General features: G+C 36.2%; 1 protein-coding gene across 3 annotated transcripts in view; it reads right to left on the bottom strand.

Annotated features, from left to right (window-relative positions):
• FYB1 (FYN binding protein 1) overlaps positions 1-26,581 on the bottom strand; it is a 149,620-nt gene that overhangs the window by 2,329 nt on the left and 120,710 nt on the right. For 2 of the 3 annotated variants that reach the window (XM_044232509.1, XM_044232510.1), the window contains 10 exons: positions 25,283-25,442; positions 24,104-24,248; positions 19,322-19,344; positions 18,205-18,271; positions 17,138-17,275; positions 15,401-15,426; positions 12,945-13,011; positions 9,959-10,049; positions 8,785-8,947; positions 1,251-1,284 (listed from right to left, as the gene is read on the bottom strand). In XM_044232509.1, coding sequence (XP_044088444.1) covers positions 1,251-1,284; positions 8,785-8,947; positions 9,959-10,049; positions 12,945-13,011; positions 15,401-15,426; positions 17,138-17,275; positions 18,205-18,271; positions 19,322-19,344; positions 24,104-24,248; positions 25,283-25,442 — 914 coding nt within the window. The remainder of the gene's footprint in view (positions 1-1,250; positions 1,285-8,784; positions 8,948-9,958; positions 10,050-12,944; positions 13,012-15,400; positions 15,427-17,137; positions 17,276-18,204; positions 18,272-19,321; positions 19,345-24,103; positions 24,249-25,282; positions 25,443-26,581) is intronic. The other variant, XM_044232511.1, reaches the window with a different exon arrangement.

Genomic DNA, 26,581 nt, shown 5'->3' with positions numbered 1-26,581 from the left:
ATAGGCTTGAAATGTAGAACACAGTTTCAAAGTTCAGAAATGTAAGGTGACTGTCACCTTGACCAGACTCACTTTTGGTCCCTGTACTATCTCTGCTTTTATCATGGAAACAGCAGCAAGCCCTCCCAGTTGCTGCCAACTATGGCAGATGCTATAGGTTTCCTCTGTCTTCTGTTTGGATCCTTTCTCTGAGATTAAGGGAATCCTTAGCTAAAGGAAATCTGATACGAATGAAAAGAGGACAGATTTTCCTATCATCTATTCAATAAACACTTGTTAAGTAATCACTTCAACAGATGGTGAACCAATAATTACTTAGACTATATTCTCTAACTTCTCTCTTCATCATTGATGAAGATTACTTCATTACTTCATGCCACATAGTTGTTCCTTGAAATTAGTATCTTTCATAAAATAGAGAAGTGCTTGCCTACCATTGTGATTAATGCTCTGAGAAAAAGAAAAGTATTCTAATTATTTTTCTTTTCACTCTTTACTAGTTTCCTGACAAAGCATTAGCATTGATATGTCTCTTTCTGATGGGCGTCAGGTTGTTCATGGATACGGTTTGTGAATCTTCCTTGATTTTTTTATTATGCAGAATTCTGTAAATCTTTATGTTGGCATATACACCTGATAATGGAGTTCACTTTGTGCAATGATATACTTGGAACAGAATCTTATAACGTTTGAGGGGAACTCTCATAGAACACTAGTACCAGACTGTGACAATGTCTTATTCATAAGAATAGGAGAATCATTGATGACAATCTTTATTCTGGCATGCTACCAAAAAGGCAACTTAATACTCTACTATGCCTAATAAAGAAAAGCCCTCAGTTGGGGTCAAATTACTAACAAGTGACATTAGTACCTACTGTGTAGACATTAATTGGTCCCTGATTAATTCAATTCAACCAACCGCATTTATCAGTAAGTGAAAGGCAACATTTTAATGAAAGCGTTAGTGGTTTTCCCCTGTCTCCAATGTTTTCTATGTCTGTCTCAAATGAATGTTTATGACTATGAACTGTATACTCACGAATGAGAAGAATTCTTGTTTATTTAAGAGTGACACTTTATGAAAACCTTAACTTTATGATGGGTAGTACCATACTGATATTAGTATAGCATAGTTTTAAAATTTATTTATGACAGTTTAGTAGATTATATTATTTAGATGATATTAGGAATCTTTCTTAAAGAATTACATAATACTCTTTATTAGTAGTAGAAGAAAATGAACTTACTTGTCCACCAAGTAACTCCGAAGGACATAACCATCTATGAAAAAAAAAAAAGAAAGTAAATTTTATTAATAGTACAGATTTGAATAATCTTACTGTTTCTTTTAAGAAAGTGAAATAGAATTGAATATCTAATGTAATGTGCTTTGATATAATGTGATATAGTATACTGAATAACTCTATTTCCAAATACAACCTATTTTTCTTATTCATGTCCACTTTTCTCCCCTTTCTTCTCCTTTTCTCTCTAATTTTTTTTCTCTCTCCTACAAGTCTCTTTTCCTTCATTTACGAGCTTTCCCCTTAAAGATAAACAATTTACCTTCTTCTCCAAGCTACTGCATGTAGTAGCACAGGGCTTTTCCAAATTCTACTCTATTTCTTCATAGTGTTACCCATGTGACCCTGTCCTAGGAAGAATTTATAGTTTCTTTAAATAGAACAATAGTTTGTATGTAGGTATTTCAAATACCATCAGATCAAAGCCTTAAGTTTTAAAATGTTATTATATTGAATAGAGTCGAAATTGTTCAACTCCCCTTGCAGATCAGCAATCTTGCAATTCCTTGGGGGAGTATGCATTCTAACTGGTCTCAAAATAGTTCTCAAGTTCAGCGTGGAAGGTCTTCCATACTGCTTTTGCCATTTGACAGAGTGTCGACATGTGCATTTTCATCTTTCATGATACAAATCATTATTAGAAGACAACACAGCAGGCATTCTAGTGATTCTCCTGTTAAGTAGGAAGTAGACCATACTTTATGCAAAAAAAGCAAAGTTTTTTTTTAAGCACCTTATCTTTGCCCCTATTATGCAAAACAATCCTAAGAAAAGATACAGACTATTTTTTTGAGAACATTTCTGTTGATATTTAATTAATATTACTAGTCTTTGGAATTATTAGTTTTGTGTTAGCACCTAAACTCCACTATATGCTTGAGATTAGTAGCTTTCATTGCCTTGTCAATACAGACCTTTAAATTCAGAGTCAATCTATTGGGCTTGGTCCACTTTAGATCTAATTTTTATTAGGGTAAATGTGTAAAAAATTATAAACATAGCAAAGAGTAATACAGATGATATTAACATAAACATAATGATGTCATATTGCCATTGAGTTAACATGCAAAAACATTTTTTTAAAAAAGTGGGATCATACAAATGAAACTCTAGATTGAAACTTAAGAAAATAAACTTTCCCTTGAAATATTCCAGAGTGAAAAAAAAAACTCCACTGAAATATTTTATCAAGAAATTCACCCCTTTTTAATGAAAATTTTATTAGAATCCTATTTGGAAAAGGAAACTGAAAGTTATCTCTGAATTCCTGTAGTATGGAAATAATGAAGCATGTGTCAAAATGATAAAAGCACAAAAATGTAATATTTTTCTCAGCCTCTGAGAAGTTAGACCTTGTTATACCTTCCTTTTTTATTTCAGTTAAAGCAAAAGTAGCAAAAATTATTACTGTAAGAACATCTAAAGTTAATATCCTTGGTTGCCGTTGATACTACAGTTCTTTTATTCATTTCATATTAAGAGACTTCTAAAAAATTTAGGGTATATATCATAATTTAACATAATTTTTAAAGGGGGATAAGCTCATCTCTAAAAAATTCAATTCTATGTGTGTCTCTCAAAAGAGATAACCTATGCAGATAGGTTATCTAGATAGATAATCTATGCAGATAACAAGTTTTCAGAACGAGCTGTGAATTTCATGTCATGGTCCCAATAACTGAAATCTATCTTCACCTGTCCTGGTGTTTGGAGCTAAAATAAAATGTGAACATTTTTCTATAGACAGTAATAGTCCAAAATTTTGTTTCCATTAGTTAAAAATGGTGGCTCTGCTTTTGTTACTTATTTTTTTTTTACAATTTTTTTTCTTAAAACAAATTGGAAAATAAAAGAATACAATAATAAGTGTTCCCATGAGATATTCATGTTTAAGTTAATAATTTAAAAGTAATGACATGGAGGAGCTGAAGCTTTTGACAGTGAAGGAAATCTCTGTGAGCTGTTCAGGCTTTGGAATGTCTCTGAACTAATATTAGAAGATACAAAATTAGAGAAATATATACAAAATTAAAGCTATTGCCAGAGACTGGACTTACTACAGTATCAAATATATTCCTGTTTTGTTCTTTTTTAAAGAAAGTCTTTAGGAAATTTAAAGAAATAAAGAACAAAACAAAGAGAATATAATCACCATTTTTGGAAATTAAAGGTCTTTATTTTCCTTTGCTTTTAGGTAATCTTTTAAGAACTCATGTATGCTAAAATTATGTAGATCTGGATAAAGTACTGTCTGTAGTAATTAAGCATTAAATAGTCCTTTACATGACCAAAGTTAATAACTATGATAAACAGCTTAATAGCCTGTCTTCACAAAATTAATTATAAAAAATATTTTTTAGGTTCTCAAACCCCTATTACATTTCCTCCTATGTCTTGGTTGTTCCAGAGCTCTAAGGAATGGCTTTTCTTTTCATTGAATGCTCTGCTGTGACTATTGCTTCTGTGTGTGAGCTACATAAATATGAATGATTATGAATATTATTTAAGAAAAATGTATCAAGGAGATGCAATGTGGGATGGTACTATACTGCTTTATATTAATTTCCTGAAATGATGTTATAATTTGGGACTCATTAGCTATAAAATTATTATTATATAGCATTTTTACAGCATTAATGACTTTTAAAAAAAGACTTATATTTATTTATTTGACAGAGAGAGAGATCATAGGTAGGGCAGAGAGGTAGGCAAAGAGAGAGGGGGACGCAGGCTCCATGCTGAGCAGAGAGCCCGAAATGGGGCTCAATTCCAGGACCCTAAGATCATGACCTGAGCCAAAGGCAGAGGCTTAATCCACTGAGCTACCCAGGCGCCCTAGGATTAATGACTTTTAATACAGCATGGGTTTCACTCTCTAGTACCTTTAAAAATCTCTAAAACTTCATTTGATTAAAAGCATGATTGATTCATGACAGTGTTGAAAAAAGTGACCCACTATGAATTTTTATATTTTCTATGATCTTTCCATTATAGTTCCTAGAAACAACATTTTTTTGCAGTAGAAAAATGATCTCTTTGCTTCAGTGCTCCATGTATATCCATCATAAGGAGTATTAATGAAAAATACAATGAAATAAGCAAAAAAGTCATCATGGCTCCATGCTATGTAGAATGGGCACCATGTTTACTGTGGGTGCTGACTCACAAGGGGTTCTCACACCTAATACGAAATGATTATTTGGAAACTTCATATTCATACAGCAGAACAAAGTGGCTTGAAACAAGTGTTTTTAAATATGTGGTGGGATAGAGCTAATTAAGAAAGTAACGCCCATCCCCCACGTGTGCCAGTTCTCAGTACTGACTGACCTTTAAGAAGGGAGTCATGAATAAAAAATTATGGGGTGGGAGGTTGGGGTACCAGGTGGTGGGTATTATAGAGGGCACAGCTTGCATGGAGCACTGGGTGTGGTGAAAAAATAATGAATACTGTTTTTCTGAAAATAAATAAATTGGGGAAAAAAAAACTAAAAAAAAATTATGAAGGAAACACAAAAATCATCTTTGGAAAAGTTGAAAATATCTTTGTTGTAATATTTTCAAATTTCTTAATAAAAATGACAGCTTTTTTTATTTATTATTTCATTTGTTGTGAGCTAAGTCCAGGAATAAAGTTCAGTTTACTCAATTTGGCTTCATGTAGATAAAAACAATAATATCTTGTTGAACAGACTTACCCATGCAAGTGGAACAATGCCTGACATCAAAGGGACACACTCATAATATTACAGAAAGAAAAAAATAAGATACAGTGTATAAAACTAAATATAAATTATTAGCCTAGTATTACAAAAATGTTCTCTCTCTTTGTCTTCTTTCTCTCTGTCCCTCTCTCCTGATTTCTAGGGCTTCAAATCCAGGGACTTTAAGGTTTCTGAATTTAGAAAATTTTCTTCAGTGAGCATCTGCTGTTTTAAAATTGAAAATAGAATTATTTAAGCAAAGAAATGATTAATTGGATTTGAGAAAATCCAAACTATATTTGAAATTCCCTTACCTTGATGCCCAAAGAAAATGGAGAACATTTTAACCATAAATAATTCAGTTCATGTCTCCTTCCACAATTTTTGTGGAAAATTTTCTACAGGAGGTGGGGAAACATACAGCTTATGAGACACTGAGTTGTGGAATACACTCAAATATTAAAGAGAAATTCTAAACATTTGGGAATGTGCCAGAAATACATACTTAAGATTTCAATGCCTCTTCGATATGTGTTTCCACAAGCCAGTGGGATAATTGATCAAATGTGATAATGCTTGTAAGGGTGGCTTGTACTCAACTCCATAATAGGAAGAGATTGTTGTTAATACTTTCTCTTCTAATTTCTACCATTCCAAACTAAGTTTATAAACTATGCTTTCTTTTCTTTGATGGATTAATGAATGGAAAGTAAGGAAGATGTTAAGGTTACGATGGTGTTGGGTCGCAAATGCCTTTACAGCTATACAGATGTAGAAATAAGGAACCGAAAGATTTAAAGCCTCCTACATGATACACAGACAAACCACATCACTAAGACTAAGACAGAGAACTTCTGTCTCCTAACAAGTTAAACTCCTCTGCAGACTTCTTCTTATGCATGTCTATATGTCAGACTTTCATCTGGTTCTCCAACTGCAATCTCCAAATTGTTACATTCAATTCAGTAAGCCCCGAACAAGGTGCCAGGTACCGTGGGAGGATTGGCAGTACAACGTTGACAACATTTCAGTGAATTTACTCTCCAGCTCAGGGTCTAATACGAATAATTGGTAAAACAGGAAGGACAATTAGAAGGACAAAAGCAGTAGCATGGTGTGGCCAGAGAGATAAATTGTGATGGGTGACTGGGGAGTAGGGAGTGGGTGTGTTTCTAATTTTAGATGATAACTGGATTTTTTTTTTAAAGATTTTATTTATTTATTTGAGAGAGAGAGAGAGTGAGAGAGAGCATGAGCAAGGAGAAGGTCAGAGGGAGAAGCAGACTCCCCATGGAGCTGAGAGCCCGATGCGGGACTCGATCCCGGGACTCTGGGATCATGACCTGAGCCGAAGGCAGTCGCCTGTCCAACTGAGCCACCCAGGCATCCCAACTGGATTGTTTTTTACTAGACCATTATGGGCATTAGAAGTAGAATAGAACAGCATAGAAGGATGAAATAGCATAATTTACTCAGAGAATGACAAGTCAGTAGTATATATTTTGGAGTGGTGGTTGTTGATAGGATAAATGATGGGTTTGAGGCTAAATCTATAGGGTTTTATATAATAGCCTAGAGATAATATTTGTGTTTTTAAAAAATAATAGTTGAGTAACAGTGTGGCAGGTGGATTGGCTGACAACAAGGGTAAGGTAGACATATCATTTGAAAGGCTATTGCAAAAATCTAGATTCAAGAGGGTTAAATGCACACAACAATCCTCCCAAATCCTATCGAAGTCACCTGAGTAATGGGTATGCATGTTGGAGTTGTGAGGCATGACTTTACACGGGATTGGTTGCAAAAGATAAGAATCTCAGGACAGCATGGCAAGATCGGTCTGAAGCTTGTGCCCCAGAGAAAAGGCCACAGGGCAAGTCCTTGGACAATTCTCTCTTGTCAGAAATGTGATATAATTTGGAAACCAGAGGAAAGAAAACAGGTTCATTTAGGCTCATCACCTCAATCAGCCACTATCAGTGGTGTCCCTTAGTTTCTTATTTGTATAATTTTTTTTTTACCAGGGCAATAAATCCTATCCCACATGAAGCAGGTTTCTTATTTCTCTTACGATCGTGCCATGAGAATTTCCTCACATTATTATCATAGTCCTTGTGTAAATATTCAATCTGGTATATTAATCATAACCTATTTAAAACTTTTTGAATTTTTAAACTTTTTAATATTTTTGATGACCTTTTAACGCATAGAGTTTTTCTGCATGTAAAGCTATTCCTTGGGGTACATCCTCACATATGCTAGTCTGAATGGGGGCTTTCTTTGTCTGCTGGAGCACTGTTTACACATTAGCTACTGTGACCTTTGAGCCTTAATACTACCCCACTCGTGTCTTTTATCCTTTGTACCCACATTTCATTTTCTCCTTTTAAAAGCCAACCACACCTCCTCCATGATAACTTTAGATCCATTTCCCCAACCTTGAGTCACCGGTTTTATTCTTAAAACTCCCATTTCAGTTCCTGTCCCTGAGTCACCTTCCTGTCATTAAAATTCGACTCAGAGTTCATGTTTTCCACACAGACTAACCAAGCTGATAGGGGGGCAGTCTATCAGCTTGAGTCTTTGCTTTTAAATAAAGGACACGTAATTTTTTTTAATTTTATTTTATTTTATTTATTTATTTGACAGAGAGAAATCACAAGTAGATGGGGAGGCAGGCAGAGAGAGAGGGAAGCAGGCTCCCCGCCAAACAGAGAGCCCGATGCGGGACTCAATCCCAGGACCCTGAGATCATGACCCGAGCCGAAGGCAGCGGCTTAAGCCACTGAGCCACCCAGGCACCCCTAATTTTGAATGGCTGTTCCTTAGACTTGAAGTAAAATAAGCTTCCTTTTAAAACCTGACAAGAACATTTCCATCTGTGGGTTTTAATAGCCGATAAAGTCAGAGACAGGGACTCTCTTGTAAACCCATGGAATATGACATGGTACGAAGGCATGCACTTGGGGTGTGTCCCGGGGGGCTGTGGGGGTGTAGCGAGTGGCGACTCCCTATATTTTACACCTGGAACTAATATAACACTGCACATTAACAACACTGGAGTTAAATTGGAATTAAATTAAATTAAAAAATAAATAGAGGAAGCATACTTTTGAATTACCCTTCCCTGGTCTTTAAGTGAAATAAGCTTCCTTTTCAAAAGGGAAAAGATGTCCCTCTGTCTGTTTCAATAGCCCACAAAATCAAAGAAGACAGGAGACTCTCTTATATTCATTAGGAAGACTATGGTGTATGAAGCGTATCCAAGTATGAACTGAAAACAAGTCAGTCTGCAAGGTAGGAAGACTGGAAATTCTAGATGTGCCGTGTGCTATATAATCTCAAAACCAGACCCGAGCAAGAGATACTCACTCCTTCAGCACACTGCTTCTCCCTCTGGTGTACCCGAGAATAAGCCAGAGAAGAAGTGAGGGTCACAGATTCTGTCTGGCTCCCCAGAACTCATGACTCAGCATGCTCAGGGCGGGTCCAGGCAACTATGATTTTAATACACAAAGGGTTTTCTGATGCTGGTGGTCTGTGGATTGGCATTTTGAGAAGTACAAATTTGGCATGAACTTGGCACCACAGTGCCAAATACAGCAGGTGGGAGATGAAAAGGGATTCAAATAAAATAACATTGATTTCCACGAAGCACGATCTCTAGTTTCTTAATGTATGCTACAATTCATAAAGCATAGACAAAACAAGGTTAATAAAACAGGGGCGACCGGGGAAGCATGTTCGATGACGAAAAGGAAGCAGTGACTTACATTTTCCTTCTTCATTTCTGCAGAGAACTTTTGTATCATCAGTGCTTTGTATAACTTCAAGAGATTCACCAGGCTTCACCTGCAGATCTCTGGTGCCCAACCTTTTGGAAGTAAAGGAAGGTGCAACTTTGGTCGAATACAGGACTCTAATTTCACCATCATACTGGAAAAACAAAGAAAAACATTTATATGATTGATTGATTGATTGATGTGTACTATTAAATTAATTCCCTTAGTGACAGATTTACTAAGAAAGCCTTTGCTCCATGAATAGTTCCTTGTTTAAAAAAAAAATGTAAAAACATTAAAGAAAAAAATTTGAGGCAAAACCACTCATAATCTCACCGACCTAATACAATCACAATTTTAAAAATTAAAAATGTTTTTTAAAATTTAAGGTGTCCATGTGTTGATTTGATATACCCATATATTACAAAATGATTACCATCAAATCTTTAGCTAACACCTCCAACACCTCACATAATTTCCACTTCTTTTTTGTGGTGAGAACATTTAAGATTTACTCTCTTTATGACTTTCAAGTATATATTAATTAGAGTATTGCTAACCATAATGACCATGCTGTACATTAGACCCCTAAAGCTTTTTCATCTTATACCTGGAAGTTTGTACCTTTGACCAACATCTCCATGTCCCCCACTCCAGCCTCTGGTAACTCTCATTTTACTTTGCTTCTGTGAGCTTGGCTTTTTAAGATTCCACATATAGGTGATATTATAGAATATTCGTCTCCCTCAATTTGACTTACTTCACTTAGCACAATGCCCTCAGGGGCCACTTATGTTGTCACAAGTGGCAAGATTTCCTTCTTTTTCATAGCTGAATAACTTTCCAGAGTATGTATATGTATTGGTATGTATATACATATATATTTTTAAATCCATTCTATTTCTAGATTATTTTATTATTAAAGTTCAAAGAACAGCTAAGTTTAAATGATTATTGCAGTATATATATTGTGCATGCAAGAGAGCTTGCTTAATTTGTTAAAGGAATAAATACAAATGTAAAGAAAATTATATAGAATATAAAGGAGTTAGGATGGATAACCGATAATGGATAATTACACTTTTAATATGTACATTTTGGTACTTAAAAATTGGTTTTTTTCATTAACACTTTGAACTTTGTCTGATATTTAAATATGACATACTTTAAATTTTTTCCTGAAGTCTTTCTCTTCTTTTTCCTGCTTTTTTAACTTCTTGGGGTCTTTTTCTTCTGTCTTAGCCTTGGCTCCTTGACTGAGATGACAGAACACACATAAAACAGCATTTAGTTTAGTTTAAAAAGAACAGCATACAATAGAGACGTCATTCCTAAAATTACAATTTTGTTAAATTTTGTTTTTAATTAAAATCTTTTCTTAGAAATCTAGTACATTCCCTGTAATAAGTGATAGTATTTTGTAACACAGAAGAGACTCTTCAAAAGAATACAGATTATGAGTTAAAATGGAATAAGTAATTATTTACTATGCTGAGCCATGAAAAATTACTAAGGTACAGTGTGAACAAGGTTACATATCAGAGGTTTCATATGATTCAACCCACCTGTTGTCAACCTCTCTGCATTTTTCAAACCTTCCTAGATAATTAAGTGGCTTGACTACTATCATAGAAAAGGATTTTTAAAAGAGAACATTTTTTTTTTTAAATTGATTTTTTGGCTTAAGAAGTTTATCTATATGTCAGGTTTTCACATCTACCTAAAATGAAGCCAGGGTAGCACTTTCTCTCATAGACATGAACTGGGCTGATGCCAGTTGTCCTAAGAATAAGCCTACGACAGTAATTCCTCAGTCTGGCCATATATAAGATCACCCGGGAAGTTTTTAAAAAGTACTTTGTCTAATTCCTAGAAATTCTAATTAAATTAAATACACTCTAATTAATTAGACTGAGTGGGGTCTAGATACCGACATGTATATATTTTAAGGCTCCACAGATAATACTAATTTGCAACCAAGGTTGAGGAACATTTGCTAGGGTTGAACGTGGATGTTAGGGAAAGGCTGAATGTCTCTGAAGAAGAGAATTTTAAAAATCAGAATTTTTGTGAATAAGAAAAGTTCTAAACACGGATGTTCATTTCTCTCTAGATTACCTACAGTGAAGTTCTGTTTGTGACTGATATATTCAAGATATTTGATTCCTAAGGCTTGAATCTTAGATTTAATTCATTTGCTGTGAAATGAATTAGTACAAGGTCCTGCCTTGGTTTCTGCAGCCTTCCTCAGTACCTCCCGTGTCACGGTGCTCTGGGTACTGGTGGATTTGCTGTCCCAAATTAGCGCTTTGGAACTATTAGGATATATGTGCATGTTAAAAATGGCCCAAGAGCTCTCTTAGAAAATAGCTTATTGAAATTTAGTTTTAGTTAAAATTAGAATATTACATTAGAGAACATAACATAGTCTTAAGCTCTGAAAATAAGCAGCAGCAAAGAAAACGGTACATATCACATAAAGTTTAATCAGCTGGGGTTTATTCGACTTGAAGAAAAGATTCAGTGTGTAACTGGGTTTCCAGAGAGCTGTTTAATGGAATAGGGTGACATTTCTACAGTAATAGAAAACACAGAAAAATGCATTAAAAAATGTCAGGGATAGAAGTGACTCCCCAATGGTGAGGAATTTTCAAACCTAACATATTAACTGAAGATTAGGTTTTCCTTTCAGAAAAAAGGAGAATGATTCTCTTTTTATTTTTCTTGCTTGTTGTGCCTGTAGAACTCGATCTTCACATAGAAAGCATAGATAGCATATTCCCCCTTCGGTTTCTTTGATCTTGATATTTTCTCTTGTTCAGTAAAATTAACTTAACAGTGTTGGTAAAAAATAAATACTAAGTAGATAAGCACACGTGCATTTTTGTAGTATTGCTCAGAAGACACAGCATATTATCTCTCATCTATGTCACTTTCTTCCTTTAACTAACCAAGCTCAAGGTCTTTTTATTTACCTTTTTTCCTGAGAAAGCTACAGAAGTATTCTTGTTTTCATACACTGTATGGATCAGCTCATCTCACTTGCTTATTGGAATATAAAAAAAGCATCTTACCATGTTATTTTCTATTTCAAAAGAGGTTTCAAAAAGTACTCCTTTTGTACTAACTGATCTTAACAGGTTTTCATACAGTTTTAGCCTGAAATTAAATCGAAACCCTAGGTGAGCTGAAGAATGTCACTATTCACTCTTCACTTTTTTTTTTTTTAAATTTGAATGGAGACTTTGAGAATCTGATGCTTTTGTGAAAAAGAGACATAATAAAGTCCTTTCGAAACAAAAATCATCTTTTATTTCATAAAAGGAAAAAATCTTGTGGAGGACAGAAGAGATTTGAAGAAGGTAGGTGAAAGCTGAGATATAAACTAAGAAGAGAATTCAAGACAAAAAAAGCTTTTGGCAAAAGGGCAAAAATAAAGGGAGGAGATGAATCAGTGAGATCAGTTGTGATCAGTCTCTCAAATATTTTCCCAGTGAATGAGTATATGAATGAATAAATGAATGATCACACCAGTGAGTCACCGGGCAGAGAATAATTAGAGGACAAGGAACAGAACGCAGGAGAGAGGGGGAAGAGAAGGGAGACTGGCAAAGGAGGGGAGAATGTGGAGGAGGGGGCAGATCAGGATCAAGGCTTTCCACTCACAAGCCTGGCTGAAACTTTAGAGCTCGGATCAGAGAGACGATAGACTGAACTGGATCGAACACAATATGCATAAACCTTTGGGGGTTTATTCTCTTTGAATTTTCTTTTTTGGATTTGTTGTGTGTACTTACAATGTTGAGTGTCTTGTTTACTGAGTGTTGGTTTTAGGTCTCACAGAAGAGTTTAAAATGAGGAATTCTATGAGGAATTGACATTTTATGAAGACTTTAGTGAAGTATGGAGACTCTATTGAGTTTCCAAGACTTTAAGTACTGTATTTAGGGAAAAGACATTCCAAATTGGGTCATTTAATTCTGGCAAACTGATTTTTAAAAGAGAATGCGTGTTTTGAAGGGTAGCCACTATAAAATATTATATAATAAAATGTGGCATTGGATTGTGAGCTTTTAGATACGACGCTGCAGTTAAAAAAAAAGTTCTACTTGCAGTCGGATTTTACCTCAAAACGGGAACATTTGACTTACATCAGCTCTGGCGGTGGAGCAGGGAAATCCGATGCATCCACATCATCGTAAACTTCATCTCCCACATCTAACAAAAGGCAAAATATCAAACGTTGAAAACTTATAGTTTGAATTTTGATATGAGCATCTGATGATGTTTTTAATATAAAAATTGTTTCAAGGACAACAAAATCAGTTTTCCTTGGGTCTCTGTACATTTCTTCCGGAAGCATTGTCTGCTCCTTGAAGGGGAGAGGTTTTCTCTGCCTGGATGCTTCTGCTAAATTTCCCTCAAAAAAACCAGTGGTCATGATTGTAACTAATATTATCAGGATAAATCTCCCAAACTAGTGACTGAGATTATTTGAAGATCCACACATGGGATGAATGGCAGGATTAGTAGACTGCTGACAAAAAAAAATCAGCATTACCGGCCATTGGCAATAGGCAGTAGAGATTGATTCTTAGGGGATTTGGGGTGCTCTGGTAATATACATTATTTTATTTATATGTCTGTCTATGTCTGTCTACCTATCTATCATTCTCTTTTATTCACTGATCTGTCTCTCATTAATTTTTAACTTACAGTAATATTAGATGTGGTACCACCTTAAAATGAGAAGAATATTTCTAGTAATAAGACATGTCTGGTCCCATCAGTACTGAGAATCACTGTTGGTGGAAAAGTGGCTATGCCTTTAAGCGGTGCAATGGCTTTCCCAACCCGTAGACACTTTTCTTCCATCTAGACCTCTTGTTAATAAAGTCAGGAGAATTGCTTCCTGTCTGCACCTGTTAAGTTGCTCCACAACAAATTAGGCTGAAATGAGCTGAAGAGAGTACAATGTTTTAAGGAATGATTATCATAGAAAGTTTAAATGCTCTCTGCTAGAGGCAAGGATTTAATTTCCTTTAAGAATCTCTCTCTCGGGGCGCCTGGGTGGCTCAGTGGGTTAAGCCGCTGCCTTTGGCTCAGGTCATGATCTCGGGGTCCTGGGATCGAGTCCCGCGTCGGGCTCTCTGCTCAGCAGGGAGACTGCTCCCCCCTCTCTCACTCTCTGCCTGCCTTTCTGTCTACTTGTGATCTCTCTCTGTCAAATAAATAAATAAATTCTTAAAAAAAAATTAAAAAAAAAAAAGAATCTCTCTCTCTTTCTGTATAAATATAGAGAGAGTACATATGTATGTGTATATTTATATTACATACATGTATGTCTGTGTATGTACATTCTCCCCCCAACTCATGTAATTAATTTCATAGCTATGTGAAGAACCCATCATTAATATTAGAAAAAATATGTCATATCATTGGTTTCCAGAATGGGAAAAATTACTATTTCATACATATGTACATAAAAGACACTTGAAAATAAAAAAAAATTAAAACAAACAACCACTTTTTTTTTTTTTTTTTTACTTAACTGATCACATTTGTTTCACTTTATACCTACCCCTTGTGGAACTAAGTTTCTTGAATACTTTTTGAAAATTATAGATTAAGATATAAACTCTTCATCAGTTATTAATTAATTTGAATTAGAGCCTTATTTAGTTTCAAACTGATAACTGAAAATGATAAACAGTCTGGAAGAATAGATTATCTGTGTGTTCATTTTTCTCTTTCAATTTATTTATAAATTCAAACTTTTTGAATGCCCCTGAATATTCTTGTGAGACATTTTATTTTGTTCAAAGTCAATTTAAGAAGAATCTTTGAAAGGTCTGTCTCAGCAGGGATAAAAAAAATAAGCTGATCAAAATGATACAATGAAGAAACTGTTTTACATTTAACAGTGGAAAAATTTCCAAATATAATATAAATTATACATTTAAAAAAATCAAAGAAATTTAGATTTAGAAGGGCCTTGGTGTCATGCAATCTGGTACATTTTTAGAAATCCTTATGCAGAAGCCCAATATATCAGGCTTGACTGAATTGGGGTAGAGGAGACATGAGAAATATCAGTGTCTATCCCTGCCCACTTGTTCCTTTCTCCATAGTTCCTTTGCCCTTTCACTCCTTTCTCCATGGGGTGAACTGTTTAAAAACCATCAATATTAGGGACATTGGGTGGCTCAGTTCATTAAGCGTCTGCTTTTCCCTAAGGTCATGATCCCAGGGTCCTGGGATGGAGTTCTGCATTGAGGGAGGGTCCTTGCTCACCACGGAGCCCGCTTCTCCTTCTGTGTGCTGCTCCCCCTGTATGTACTCTCTCTTTCTCTCTCTGGCAAATGAATAAATAAAATCTTTAAAAACCCCCAATATTAAAATTTTTCCTCTTCTCACTATTTAACTGTTGAGAAACTGTGCCCGCCCCCTCCTCCCCCCCAGGAGAAGTTGCTTGACAAGGCTTGACAGGTTAATATTTTCAGAGTCAGGGCTCTCCTCTAGATACCATGACTATATCCAATGCTTTCCTACTACCCCATCTGCAAGAAATGAGATGTAAAATATGTAATTAGTTTTTATTACTTACTCAATTGTTTAGGAGGAGAAGGGAAACTGGAAAGAAATGAGAACACATTATAATCAGACCAATATAAACACAGGAATTGAGCCCTTTTATTTAGGAGAGGCATGAACAAGCAACAACCTGAAGGTTTCTGAAGGCTAATTAATTGGCTGGTGGTCATTCCTTTCTCATCTCCATTTCTCCACTGAGTCTCAGTTTCTGCCCATCAATTTGGAATTTCACAAGTTTTTGTTTTTGTTTTGTTTTGTTTTGAACTCTAATGGTAGCCAAAAAAGCCCAAAGTCAAGGCATTCAATGGTTGGTTTTGCCCATAGGCATTTGACCAATATTTTCAGATTTCTTCTATGAAGTTTGGGTATATTATCCCATCAGTAAATTCAATGGGCTCAATGTTTTAGAACCACTGCGGCATAGCTCAGGTCGAAATTTTATTTGCCTAAAGGAGTAGAAATAGAGGGCTGAAATGAACAAAGGTCATAGGATTCTTCGTATGACCCCGTTTTCCCCTAACAGGAGAATGGTGAGTAAGAGAGGAATATCCGGTGAAACCAGACAGGGAGAGCTTATTAATAGAAGTGATCTGAAATCAGGATTTTGTGGTATTTAGTTGCAACAGAAAAAGACCTTTGCTTTTATTACTTCCTGAACTTTAAACACACACACAAACACACATCACTAGAAGAATGGTGCACAGTTACACTAAGGTGTGAGAGGTCATTAGTTCAAGTGATTGAAAATTAAAATTAGGAGGTGTGCAATTGAAGCAGCAAAAATAATCCTGCCTTTGTTTCTAAGTAAGGTCAGCATCTGAAATGTTGCCTCAAGAGAGGAATTGTTTAAAAAAAAGAGAGGATTTGTTATATTTACTTATAATTTCGAGTGTCTTGTTGACTAAGGGCTGGTTTTAGGTCTTGCAGAAAAGTTTAAAATGAGCAAGTCGATGTGGAACTAATATTTGATAAAGGCTTTGGTGAAGTATGGAGACTCTATGGAGCTACAAAGACTTTAAATACTGTATTTAGAGAGGAGACACTCCAATTGCGTCCTTTATTTCTGGCAAACTAATTTTTAAAAGAGAATGTATTTTGGAGGAGAGTCACTACAAAATATTACATAATAAAATGTGGCATTGGAATAGTGACCTTTTGTGCTCGCTTCGGCAGCACATATACTAAAATTGGAATAGTGACCTTTTAGGTATGAATGATGCTGCAATTTAAAAAAAGCTCTCTGGGGGCGCCTGGGTGGCTCAGTGGGTTAAGCCTCTGCCTTTGGCTCAGGTCATGATCCCAGGGTCCTGGGATCAAGCCCTGCATCAGGCTCTCTGCTCAGCGGGGAGCCTGCCTCCGCCTGCTTCTCTGCCTACTTGTGATCTCTCTGTCCAATAAATAGATAAAATCTTTAAAAAAAAAAAGCTCTATGAAAGGCAGTGTGTTATGAGTATGTAAAGGTGTGTGTGTGTGTGTGTGCATACATGCGTGTTATCTGTGCGTGTTTATAGGGAAGGCAATATATATCTTTGAAGCATATGACAATTTTTGAATACTTTCTCTTCCTCTTTTGTAAATACATGAGTAAAGGATGATACCATTAAAGAGGCTAAGAGGACTAATGGAAAATAACACTGAAGTGACTTAAGGCTTTCGGAATTTGGTTATTGGTTATAAAATATTAGTAGCATTTGATTAAATCCACATTAGTGTAGTTATTGTGCACTGAATTTGGTTGGTTGACTCTTACGATGAACCTTCATTATTGTCTGACTCAGGGACTTTAGGTTTCTCTCGTATACTTTTCTTTCTGTCATCTTTTCCCTTTAACATCTTCAAAATCCCCCAGGACCACGAATTACTCTTGTCTTCAACCTGTAGTGTGGAGCTTAGGAGCATGCAGGCACGGATCAGAATGGAATCATCAGTGGAATGTGAAGACGTTGGGGGGACATTCAGATTTTTCATAATTATACTGCATTGATCGTTCAGGCAGCAAGTGACTCATTGTATTTCACAAGATGGTGCCATGGTCTTTGAATACTGCCGCTACTAGTTAAGTAGTAAGTAGGCAAGTTATGTTTTTTAATTTAGTTCAATTTCTCTTAGCTTTAGAATAGCAAGCTAAGTCAAAATTAAGTTTTATTAAACATCAATTTTGCATTATTTTGTGTTTAAAATGAAGTGACAGATCTTAAATTTTAAAATACGCCAATACAAAAATTTAAACAACTAGAGAATTAAGCATCCAATACTGTTTTTTAATTTTTATTTTAAATTTCAATTCAGTTAATTAATATATAGTGTATTACTAGTTTCTGGGGTGGAGTTCAGTGATTCATCAGTTGTGCTCATTGCATCACGTGCCCTCCTTAATGCCAGATGTCCCGTTACCCCTTCCCCCCTCAATACTGGTTTTGCCACAAATAGCAAATGGTTTCCTTTTATTTGGATTGCCTATAAGTATGATTATTATACAGGAGATAGCCATGCAACTGATAAACTCTCCAGAGATTACTGATTGATAAACAACTTATTGGGAAAAGTTTGAAAAAAAAAATCTCTAACAGATCATTCTTTTTCATTTTACTTCCTTTGACAAAGTTGTTGAGGTCCTTCCAAATAATCTACTACTTCATCTGAAGTGTGGTGCAATTACACTTTCTGACTTACTTCTGCTACTAATTAAACATTCAAATCATTATTGATGGTTGTAATAAGGAGCACAATTTTTTGCTTTTTATTCCAACCAGAAATCAACACTAAATTTCAGTATGTAAAAAAATTTCAAGAAAGTAGATCACTGATTACTCTTACCCATCATCAGCATCTTCCTCTTCAATCCCATCATAAATATCATCATCTGGGGGAGGTGGGAACACCCCTTCATTTGGATGGTGAGGGGAAAAAATCTTCTGTTAATTTTATAATTTGGCCATGTAACCATCACTCAAAATTTGATGATAAATCTGCCTTCTTTAACTCCAGAAAAATCCCTGTTCCTTATCAACCATTTAATTTAAAAAATAACTTTATTTTCCCACTCTCACATAGGTAGTAGGCAAATTGTTTTGTGGATTATTTATAAAGGAATTCTTGGAGGTGAAATTTAATAAATATATGAAGGAAGATAAAGGGCACTGTGCATTGGAGATAAAAGGAATGGGGGAGAATATAAGAAAAAGTAAAACTGAATAGAAATAGAGATAAATACTATCTCTATTTATAGTATTTATACTATAAAGAAGAGGGAGAAAGTGATAAAATTTAATTAATAATGAGGGGACATTCAGAAAAACACTGATCAAGATATAAGTGAAGAAAAACAGAATGAAAGGTGAATTTTTGAAATTTGGCAATAGCTCTGATTCATTTAATCAAGGTGATACTTTAAGAGCTAAAGCCTTTGTTGTAAACCCTCAGGATCCTTGCTATTTGACAAATATTTATTTAAAAAAGTTTATTGAGTACCTCCTCTGTTCAGAAATATGTACAAAGAACTTGAAATGTGACTTTTAGGATGAGAATTTTGTCACTGAAAGTTATTAATAAAATACCTTTATTTTAGTGATGAGAATATGAGGAGTCTTTAGGAGTCATGTTAAACCAACCATATAAATTATCCAAATAAGGATACTTCTAAAATTGAAGGGGGATGTAACTGTGCTCATACAATTGACATAAATCAAGTTTGCCCCGGGGACACTGGAAATAGCGTCACCCTATGACCGACAACAAGCTCAGAAGAAGTGACTTGTTTAGGGTCACTCAGGGTGACCACAGGGCAGGGGTGGAATCCACATCATTAGCTCCCAGTCCAGTGGTACCCATATTAAGATCCTCCTCATTATTTGCAAACAAAAGCATCTCATCATTAATATAGACAAAAATGATGAAGACTTGAAGAAACTGCTGATAAAAGTGTATGGCTTACCTCCACTTCCACTCTGACTGTGGCTAGGGGAAAAAAAAATAAACAAATTAAATTAGCATATGAACTATGTAGCTATTGGGAAGAGAAGTTCATATATTGAACAGTTATACAAAAGAGAAAGAACATTGCAGTTCAAAGTTGTCAGGATGTTTTATGTAAAGAGGAAGAAACATTGTTCCTTATCATAATAGAAACAAAACAAAGCAAACCTGATAAGAATCAAGTGAGGGTCAGTACTACATAAAGTTTTCAAAACCATGTTACTGTTTGCTTTTGACACTTCCCAAGGGGTAGTTTTTAGGCTATACATTACTGCTTCATTCCATAGATAGATTTATGAAAACCAACCAACCAACTAACAGTAGTATTCTAGAAGTCATATAGAACCATTATTACGTTCAATTCAATTCTCTCTCTCTCTTTTTAAAAGATTTTATTTATTTATTTATTTATTTATTTGGGAGAGAGGGAAAGAGAGAGAAAGAGCAGGAGTGGGGAAGAGGGGCACAGGGAGAGGGAGAAACAGATTCCCCACTGAACAGGGAGCCTGACACAGGGCTCGATCCCCAGACTCTGAGATCATGACCTGAGCCGAAGGCAGATGCTTAACTGACTGTGCTGCTGAAGTGGCTCCAATTCTCTTTTAATATTTTATAGCCACAGCATTTTATATTAGTCCAGTAGCATTATATCCTTTTTTAAAGAGAGAATTTCTAAAACATTGAAATCTTATTCATGAAATAGTCTTCTTCTTCTTCTTTTTTTTTTTTTTTTTAAGATTTGTTTATGTGAGAGACAGAGAGCAAGTAGGGGGTGGGGGCGGAGAGAGGTGGGGGGAGAAAAACTTAAGCAGGCTCTGTACCCAGCACAGAGCCTGATGCGGGGCTCAATCTTCCGACCCTGAAATCACTACATGCGCCAAAATCAAGAGTTGGATGCTTAACCGACTGAGCCAACCAGGCACCCCCAAATTTTATTCTTATTATTGTAAATAGTGTGGTCCCCAATTTTCTAATCCATATTACTTGTATTTCTTAGTTATGTCTCTAACACTCTATATTTCCCTATTTTATAATCATCAGTTTTCTTGACTGTGTCTTCCACTAAAATGTGAGTTCTGCTAGAGCAAAAGAAGAGTAGATTGTGAGAACTAGGAAAATCTCAGAAGTCTGTTTTAATCTTCTTATTTTGCAGGAAGGAACCTGACGCTCTGAAAAATGAAGTGACGTGACCAAGCCTACATTTAATTAAAAGAAGAGCAGACATAAGAACCTCAGGCTCCTGCCTTCCTCTATAATATTGTTGTATCTTCACTTGGCTGCATCCCCTGTAACCACCATTTTTGCCCTTTGGATAATCCACCGGCAACAGATACTGGTCTGACATTACAGTCCTGCAGACCAATTATACACTCATATCTGATTCCTCCGCCTTGAATTCAGAATAAAAGAAATGGGCCTGACACAGATCTGTGGTTAATTTAAAAATAAAATATACCGTGTTAATGGAACCTTGCCGAAAAACATGCTATAAATGTCCTAATATGTAAATAAGGAATTGATTTTTCATGACGTTTAAGTTGTTCTCCACTTGCTTACATACTGTTTTCACATTCATTTTGTCTGACACTTCTCTTTGAGTGTGAAACAAGCAGTTAGGATTATGTGAAAAATTACAATTTTGGTTGACTGCCACTCCTGGCAAATACATTTCATCTTGGAGATTCTCATACCAATTCCCAAAGAACAGAGTTTTAATAATCAGGAGCAGAGCTGCCACACATTATTTTATTTTTAGAGCATTTCTTCAACTTCTTAAAATGGTCTGTTCGGAACACAAAGCATTTACCAGATGAAGTGGCAGTTAAGAGAGGAATGTGCCAGAAAAGAGAAAGGAAGGCAAGGAGGGAGGGAAGAAGTTTGGTGACCATTCAGAGAAGCAAAGTGTGTTATGTGATGAAGTATTTGCATGTATAATTTCCTTTTTTCTTCAACGTCTCATATTTATTACAGAAATTGCTTTAGTTGAGAACAGAGGGAGAAGGAGAGCTGTCAGGACCTATAATGTTAAACCTCCTGCCTGCTCCAAGAGTGTGAAGTGAGCAGTCAGCTCCCTCTATCCGAGAGAGAGCGAGAGAGAGAGAGTGAGAGAGCGAGAGAGAGCAGGTGAAGTGTGCAAGGACCCAGGGGACATCTGGAGAAGGGGAAGGACAGGATGGTGCTTTCTCCTACTCTTGCCAGGGCAAGCTGCCGGCTGGGCTCAGCATCTTTCCTTGTTCTACTAAGGACAAAGCCTGTTCTGTTATGAGATCTCTGCCAGCAGCAGCTGTAGCTTCAAAAAAACCAAAACCCAAAAACAAACAAAAGAAAAACCCCCCAAAACAAAAACAAACAAACAACAAAAAAAACCCGATCAAACTTCTGTTTTCATATTCTCATTAAATATGTATAAGATTGACATACATGCTAGTAACTATTGTGGTGCTAGATTTGTTTAAGATCCTGAACATGAAAACCATACTCCTCCTCCAACTCCCTTTCATGAAATAGATTATTTTTCTGCTACATGCTTACTAATTAAAGTGTATCTTCTAGAGTTGTGGTATCTATGGACTCCATACAATGAAAAAGGTAAGGTAATAGTATTAGTGTTGGGAAGTAGTTCCCTATTATGACTAAATTATGCTACATTTTAAGAACATCACTCCTTTCCATGGATTACTTTTTTCTTGCCTATGTGCATCATAAATATGTATGTATTAATATTCCTGGAGTTCTTGAATCACAAAATAAGAGAAAAAAACCCACTTTTTAAAATAAATAAAATATGAAACATAAAGTATAGACACTGAAGGTAGGCAGAATGACATACTCATGTACAGAAAATTCTGTGACTCTCAGAATATGGCCTTTTAAAACTTTGACCTCAAAACTGGCATTTATAGACTCTCAAACTAGGTCACAGAGCATTTCTGATTACCAAAGCCAATTTATGCTCTGTAAACTCCAGTGCATACATTGCATATTTTGATATATGTTGCATAATTTATGGCATATTTATTAAATTTACCATAAATTATGCAACATATATCAAAACATGACAAGAAGGCATTGTCGACTATTTAGAAAGACAAAGCTGCCAGAAAGCAACACAACAACCTTAACTGAGGACATGAAGGGAACAACTGCAGGAAGGAAACCGAATTCTTTTTTTTTTTTTTTTTTAAGATTTTATTTATTTATTTGACAGAGAGAGATCACAAGTAGCCAGAGAGGCAGGCAGAGAGAGAGAGAGGAGGAAGCAGGCTCCCTGCAGAGCAGAGAGCCCGATGCGGGACTCGATCCCAGGACCCTGAGATCATGACCTGAGCCGAAGGCAGCGGCTTAACCCACTGAGCCACCCAGGCGCCCGGAAACCGAATTCTTTATGCATTTTATAAGTATATTATTATACTGATCATTTTATATTTAAAAATGTTTGATAATTGAAGTAATTTTTTTCTTTGAGTTAAGTTCATTTAAGTTCATGTAAGTTATGAAAGGTGCAGACCCCATTTTTACCTAAGTGAAGATCTAGCATAGATTATAAGTTTTGAGATCATAGTGGATGTGTCCTAGTTCTGCAAAATGGACACAGAAAAACAAGGATTCCTAACAGGGCTAGAGATTTTCATCCTATTTTCTGTCAACTTGAAGGGGTTATAGCCTTACCGAAGAAAGGGAGATATTGGAGGAAGGAAGGAATGAAAGGAGAAGGAAAATGGAAAAGCAAGAAAGAGAAGAAAGGACAAGGAGGATCAGAGCTGGAAAAAGATAGAAAAGAAGGGATGAAGAAAGGAAGCAGGGGCGCCTGGGTGGCTCAGTGGGTTAAACTTCTGCCTTCATGCCTGAGGTCATGATCTCAGGGTCCTGGGATCGAGTCCTGCATCAGGCTCTCTGCTCAGTGGGGAGCCTGCTTTCTCCTCTCTCTCTGCCTGCCTCTCTGCCTACTTGTGATTTCTCTCTCTGTGTGTCAAATAAATAAAAATCTTAAAAAAAAAAAAAAAAAAGAAAGGAAGCAGAAGACTTAGAAGGGAAAGATGGGAAGGAAAGGTGCATGGGAGAAAATGGCAACTCTTCCCTCCCATCTTCTCCAGAAAGGATATCTTGTCCTGTCTCCTCTACCCCAGAAAAATGTTCCTGTGACTCCTACAGGGAAAGTCATTCCAATCTGATGGAATGAATGGTCCATGGAAAGAAAATTTGTCCCTTTATTGATTACCAGGGATCATAGAGAACTGAACTTTTGCTTTTTAACCTGTAAAAGCAAAGTAGAATTGTATTAAAAAGCAATCTTCTTTATGTTATCAGTTATGTTTCCAAACAAGAACAAAAAATATATTTAGGCTCATATTTTAGAGCAAAAATTTTTATATTTTTTGAGCTGAATTTTATCTCATGCTCCATATTTTGCAAAATCATATTTCTTTAGGCATAACCCTAAGATCAAATGAGAATGAGTATTATAAAACTGTGTTACGGAATCACAATGCCTTTGGCAAGACCTGGCAAATGGCCTATTATTTGCTAAGTAGTTTTTGATACATACAGCTCACGAGTGAAATATGAGACTATGGGGTTTCAAATGACCTTTCACCCACACTGAAATATCTGTGATTGTAAATGGTAATTTAGTGATAGTGAGTAGTCGGAAAAACGCAAAGTACAATTCTAGGATCTTAAAATATATAATCTCTAACAAGACGACAGTCCGAGCTGTCTTACAATTTGTATTTTCACATACCTGCTAATGTCATCCTGTTCTGCAACATCATCGTAGACTTCCTGGTCATCTTCAATAGGTCTTGATGAAAGAACACCAAGAGACGTTTTCTTCCGTTTCAGGGAATCATAGTCTATCTGGACAGCAGTTGTTCTAATGTAGCCATCTACCAAAAGGAGGAATGATTTATGGTCAGGTAACTGTAGTTTCCATATCTCAAAGTTGTAAATAAGATACCCATTGCACATTTGCTGTTTAAATTTTCCCTTCATTTCCTTGCATGCACATCTGATTTATAGACTTCCAATGTAGACACGTTTCATTGGACTTTGTCAAAGACTTATGCCGTCGTGGTTTGCAGTAAGCCTAGGTCTACTTTAAGGATTCCAAAGTGACTCACGTAATTCATTCCTCCCCACCCCCATTTAACACCAGGGAGGAACTGAACGCCCTTCGTTCCTCCCTGGAATCATAGAAATATTTGCGTTGTTCCCCCACTGAAACAATAACGCAGATGAGGTGAAGCTGGAGCTATCCCTGTCCTTTTAAATTTTCCTATTTTTGTCTGCCCTATTAACTACTCCTAACAAGAGAATGTGCATATTTAATATTGTCTTGAAAAAACCCTAACATTTTGAAATCACAAGAAATTTAATAATTTTTTATTATGTTCTGTTAGTCACCACAGAGTACATCATTTGTTTTTGATGCAGTGTTCCATGATTCATTGTTTATGTGTAACACCCAGTGCTCCATGCAGTACATGTCCTCCTTAATACCTCAATGTTCACAGCAGCCATGTCCACAATAATAGCCAAACTGTGGAAGGAGCTGAGATGCCCCTCCACGGAAGAATGGATAAAGAAGATGTGGTCCATATATACAATGGAATGTCACTCAGCCATCAGAAAGATGAATACCCACCATTTGCATTAACATGATTGGAACTGGAGGGGATTATGCTGAGTGAAATAAATCAAACAGAGAAAAGACAATTATCATATGGTTTCACTTCTTTGTGGAACATAAGGAGTAGCATGGAGGACATTGGGAGAAGGAAGGGAAAAATGAAGAAGGGGAAATCAGAGGGGGAGATGAACCATGAGAGGCTACGGACTCCAGGAATCAAACTGAGAGTTTTACAAGGGAGGGGGTTAGGGGGATAGGTGAGCCCGGTGATATAGGAAAATTTGCACTCACATGACCCCCTGGCCGTTCTGCCCAGCCATTTTCCTTCAGGGTTGTCTGTGATGCGGATTATTTCAATTTGCTCCCCTTGCTTGAAGCTCAGTTCATTCTTTCCTCCTTTGACATCACAGCAAGCTGTTGCCTGATGGATGACTTGAATAGGGCCTGTTAGCTGCAAAGAAGGGGAACAAACACATCAGGCTTTCTTACTATTCAGAAAATCTTTTAGGAACAGAGCTTTGAAATACAATACATCCACGACATGCTAACCAGCCTATTTACAACATTTACATAAACTGGGGATGAATGTCATACCCAGTGAATGTTGTTTTAAGAGGGGCGAGGGGGAAATCATAGAGGTGAGGCAGGACCCACAAGGAACAGGTAAACATATGCTTGGGGTCCAAAAGAGAGAGGTAGTGATCTTAGAAGCCTGTGAAAGGCTTACAGAGGAAGCCACTAATACTGAATACGACTTATGTGTGACAATATGTGCTGGATTCTATGGGGTTTATGGGGTTGGCTGGTGGTCTGCTGGGTAGATGGAGGTTTTTTCCCAGCTTCACATGGTGTAGTTATTCCGATGGTTCTCTTTAGACTTCAGACGGCCAAGGGGTGGGAAGGTGGTGGGTAGTACTTGTGGGAAAAGCATTTTCTTTCTTTCCTTTTTTTTATCTCCCCAACTTTGTGGTGTTGTCTATCTGTAAACTTAGAGTAGACATTACCTGCTCTAAACAAGATAACATTTCAGAAATAGCTTTGTAAATAAGAAAAATAGCAAACAAATATTATGTGAAGTTTTGGAAATAAATATCCTGGATAGTACCGTGGTTTCTTCATAGCAGAAGAATATAGAACCCCCCCCCCCCAATATGTGGTTACATTTTCTGGGGTTTTAGCTAGCCATGGTCAACTGTGGTCTAGAAACAGATGATTCTCCTTCTGACCTATTGTCAGATCAATAGGAGCCTAATGCTATGTCACAATGCTAAGGTTATTCACCTCATTTCATCTCATCACATAGGAATTTTATCATCTCAGCATCGTAAGATGGGTGAGTGCAGCACAATAAAATATTTTGAGAATGACAGACCACATTCAATAACTTTTATTACAGTACAGTGCTATAATTGTTCTATTTTATTATTAGTTATTATTAGTCTCTTACTGGGCCTTATTTATAAATTAAACTTCATCATAGGTATATATGTAAAGGAAAAAATAGTATATATAGTGTTCAGTACTATCCACATTTTCACGGATCCACTGGGGGTCTGGGAATGTATCACCTGTGAATAATGGGAACTACTG

The sequence above is a fragment of the Neovison vison genome, chromosome 1 (genome assembly GCF_020171115.1).
Source record: "Neovison vison isolate M4711 chromosome 1, ASM_NN_V1, whole genome shotgun sequence".
NCBI classification, from domain to species: domain Eukaryota; kingdom Metazoa; phylum Chordata; class Mammalia; order Carnivora; family Mustelidae; genus Neogale; species Neogale vison.
This window is presented reverse-complemented; position numbering and strand designations above follow the sequence as displayed.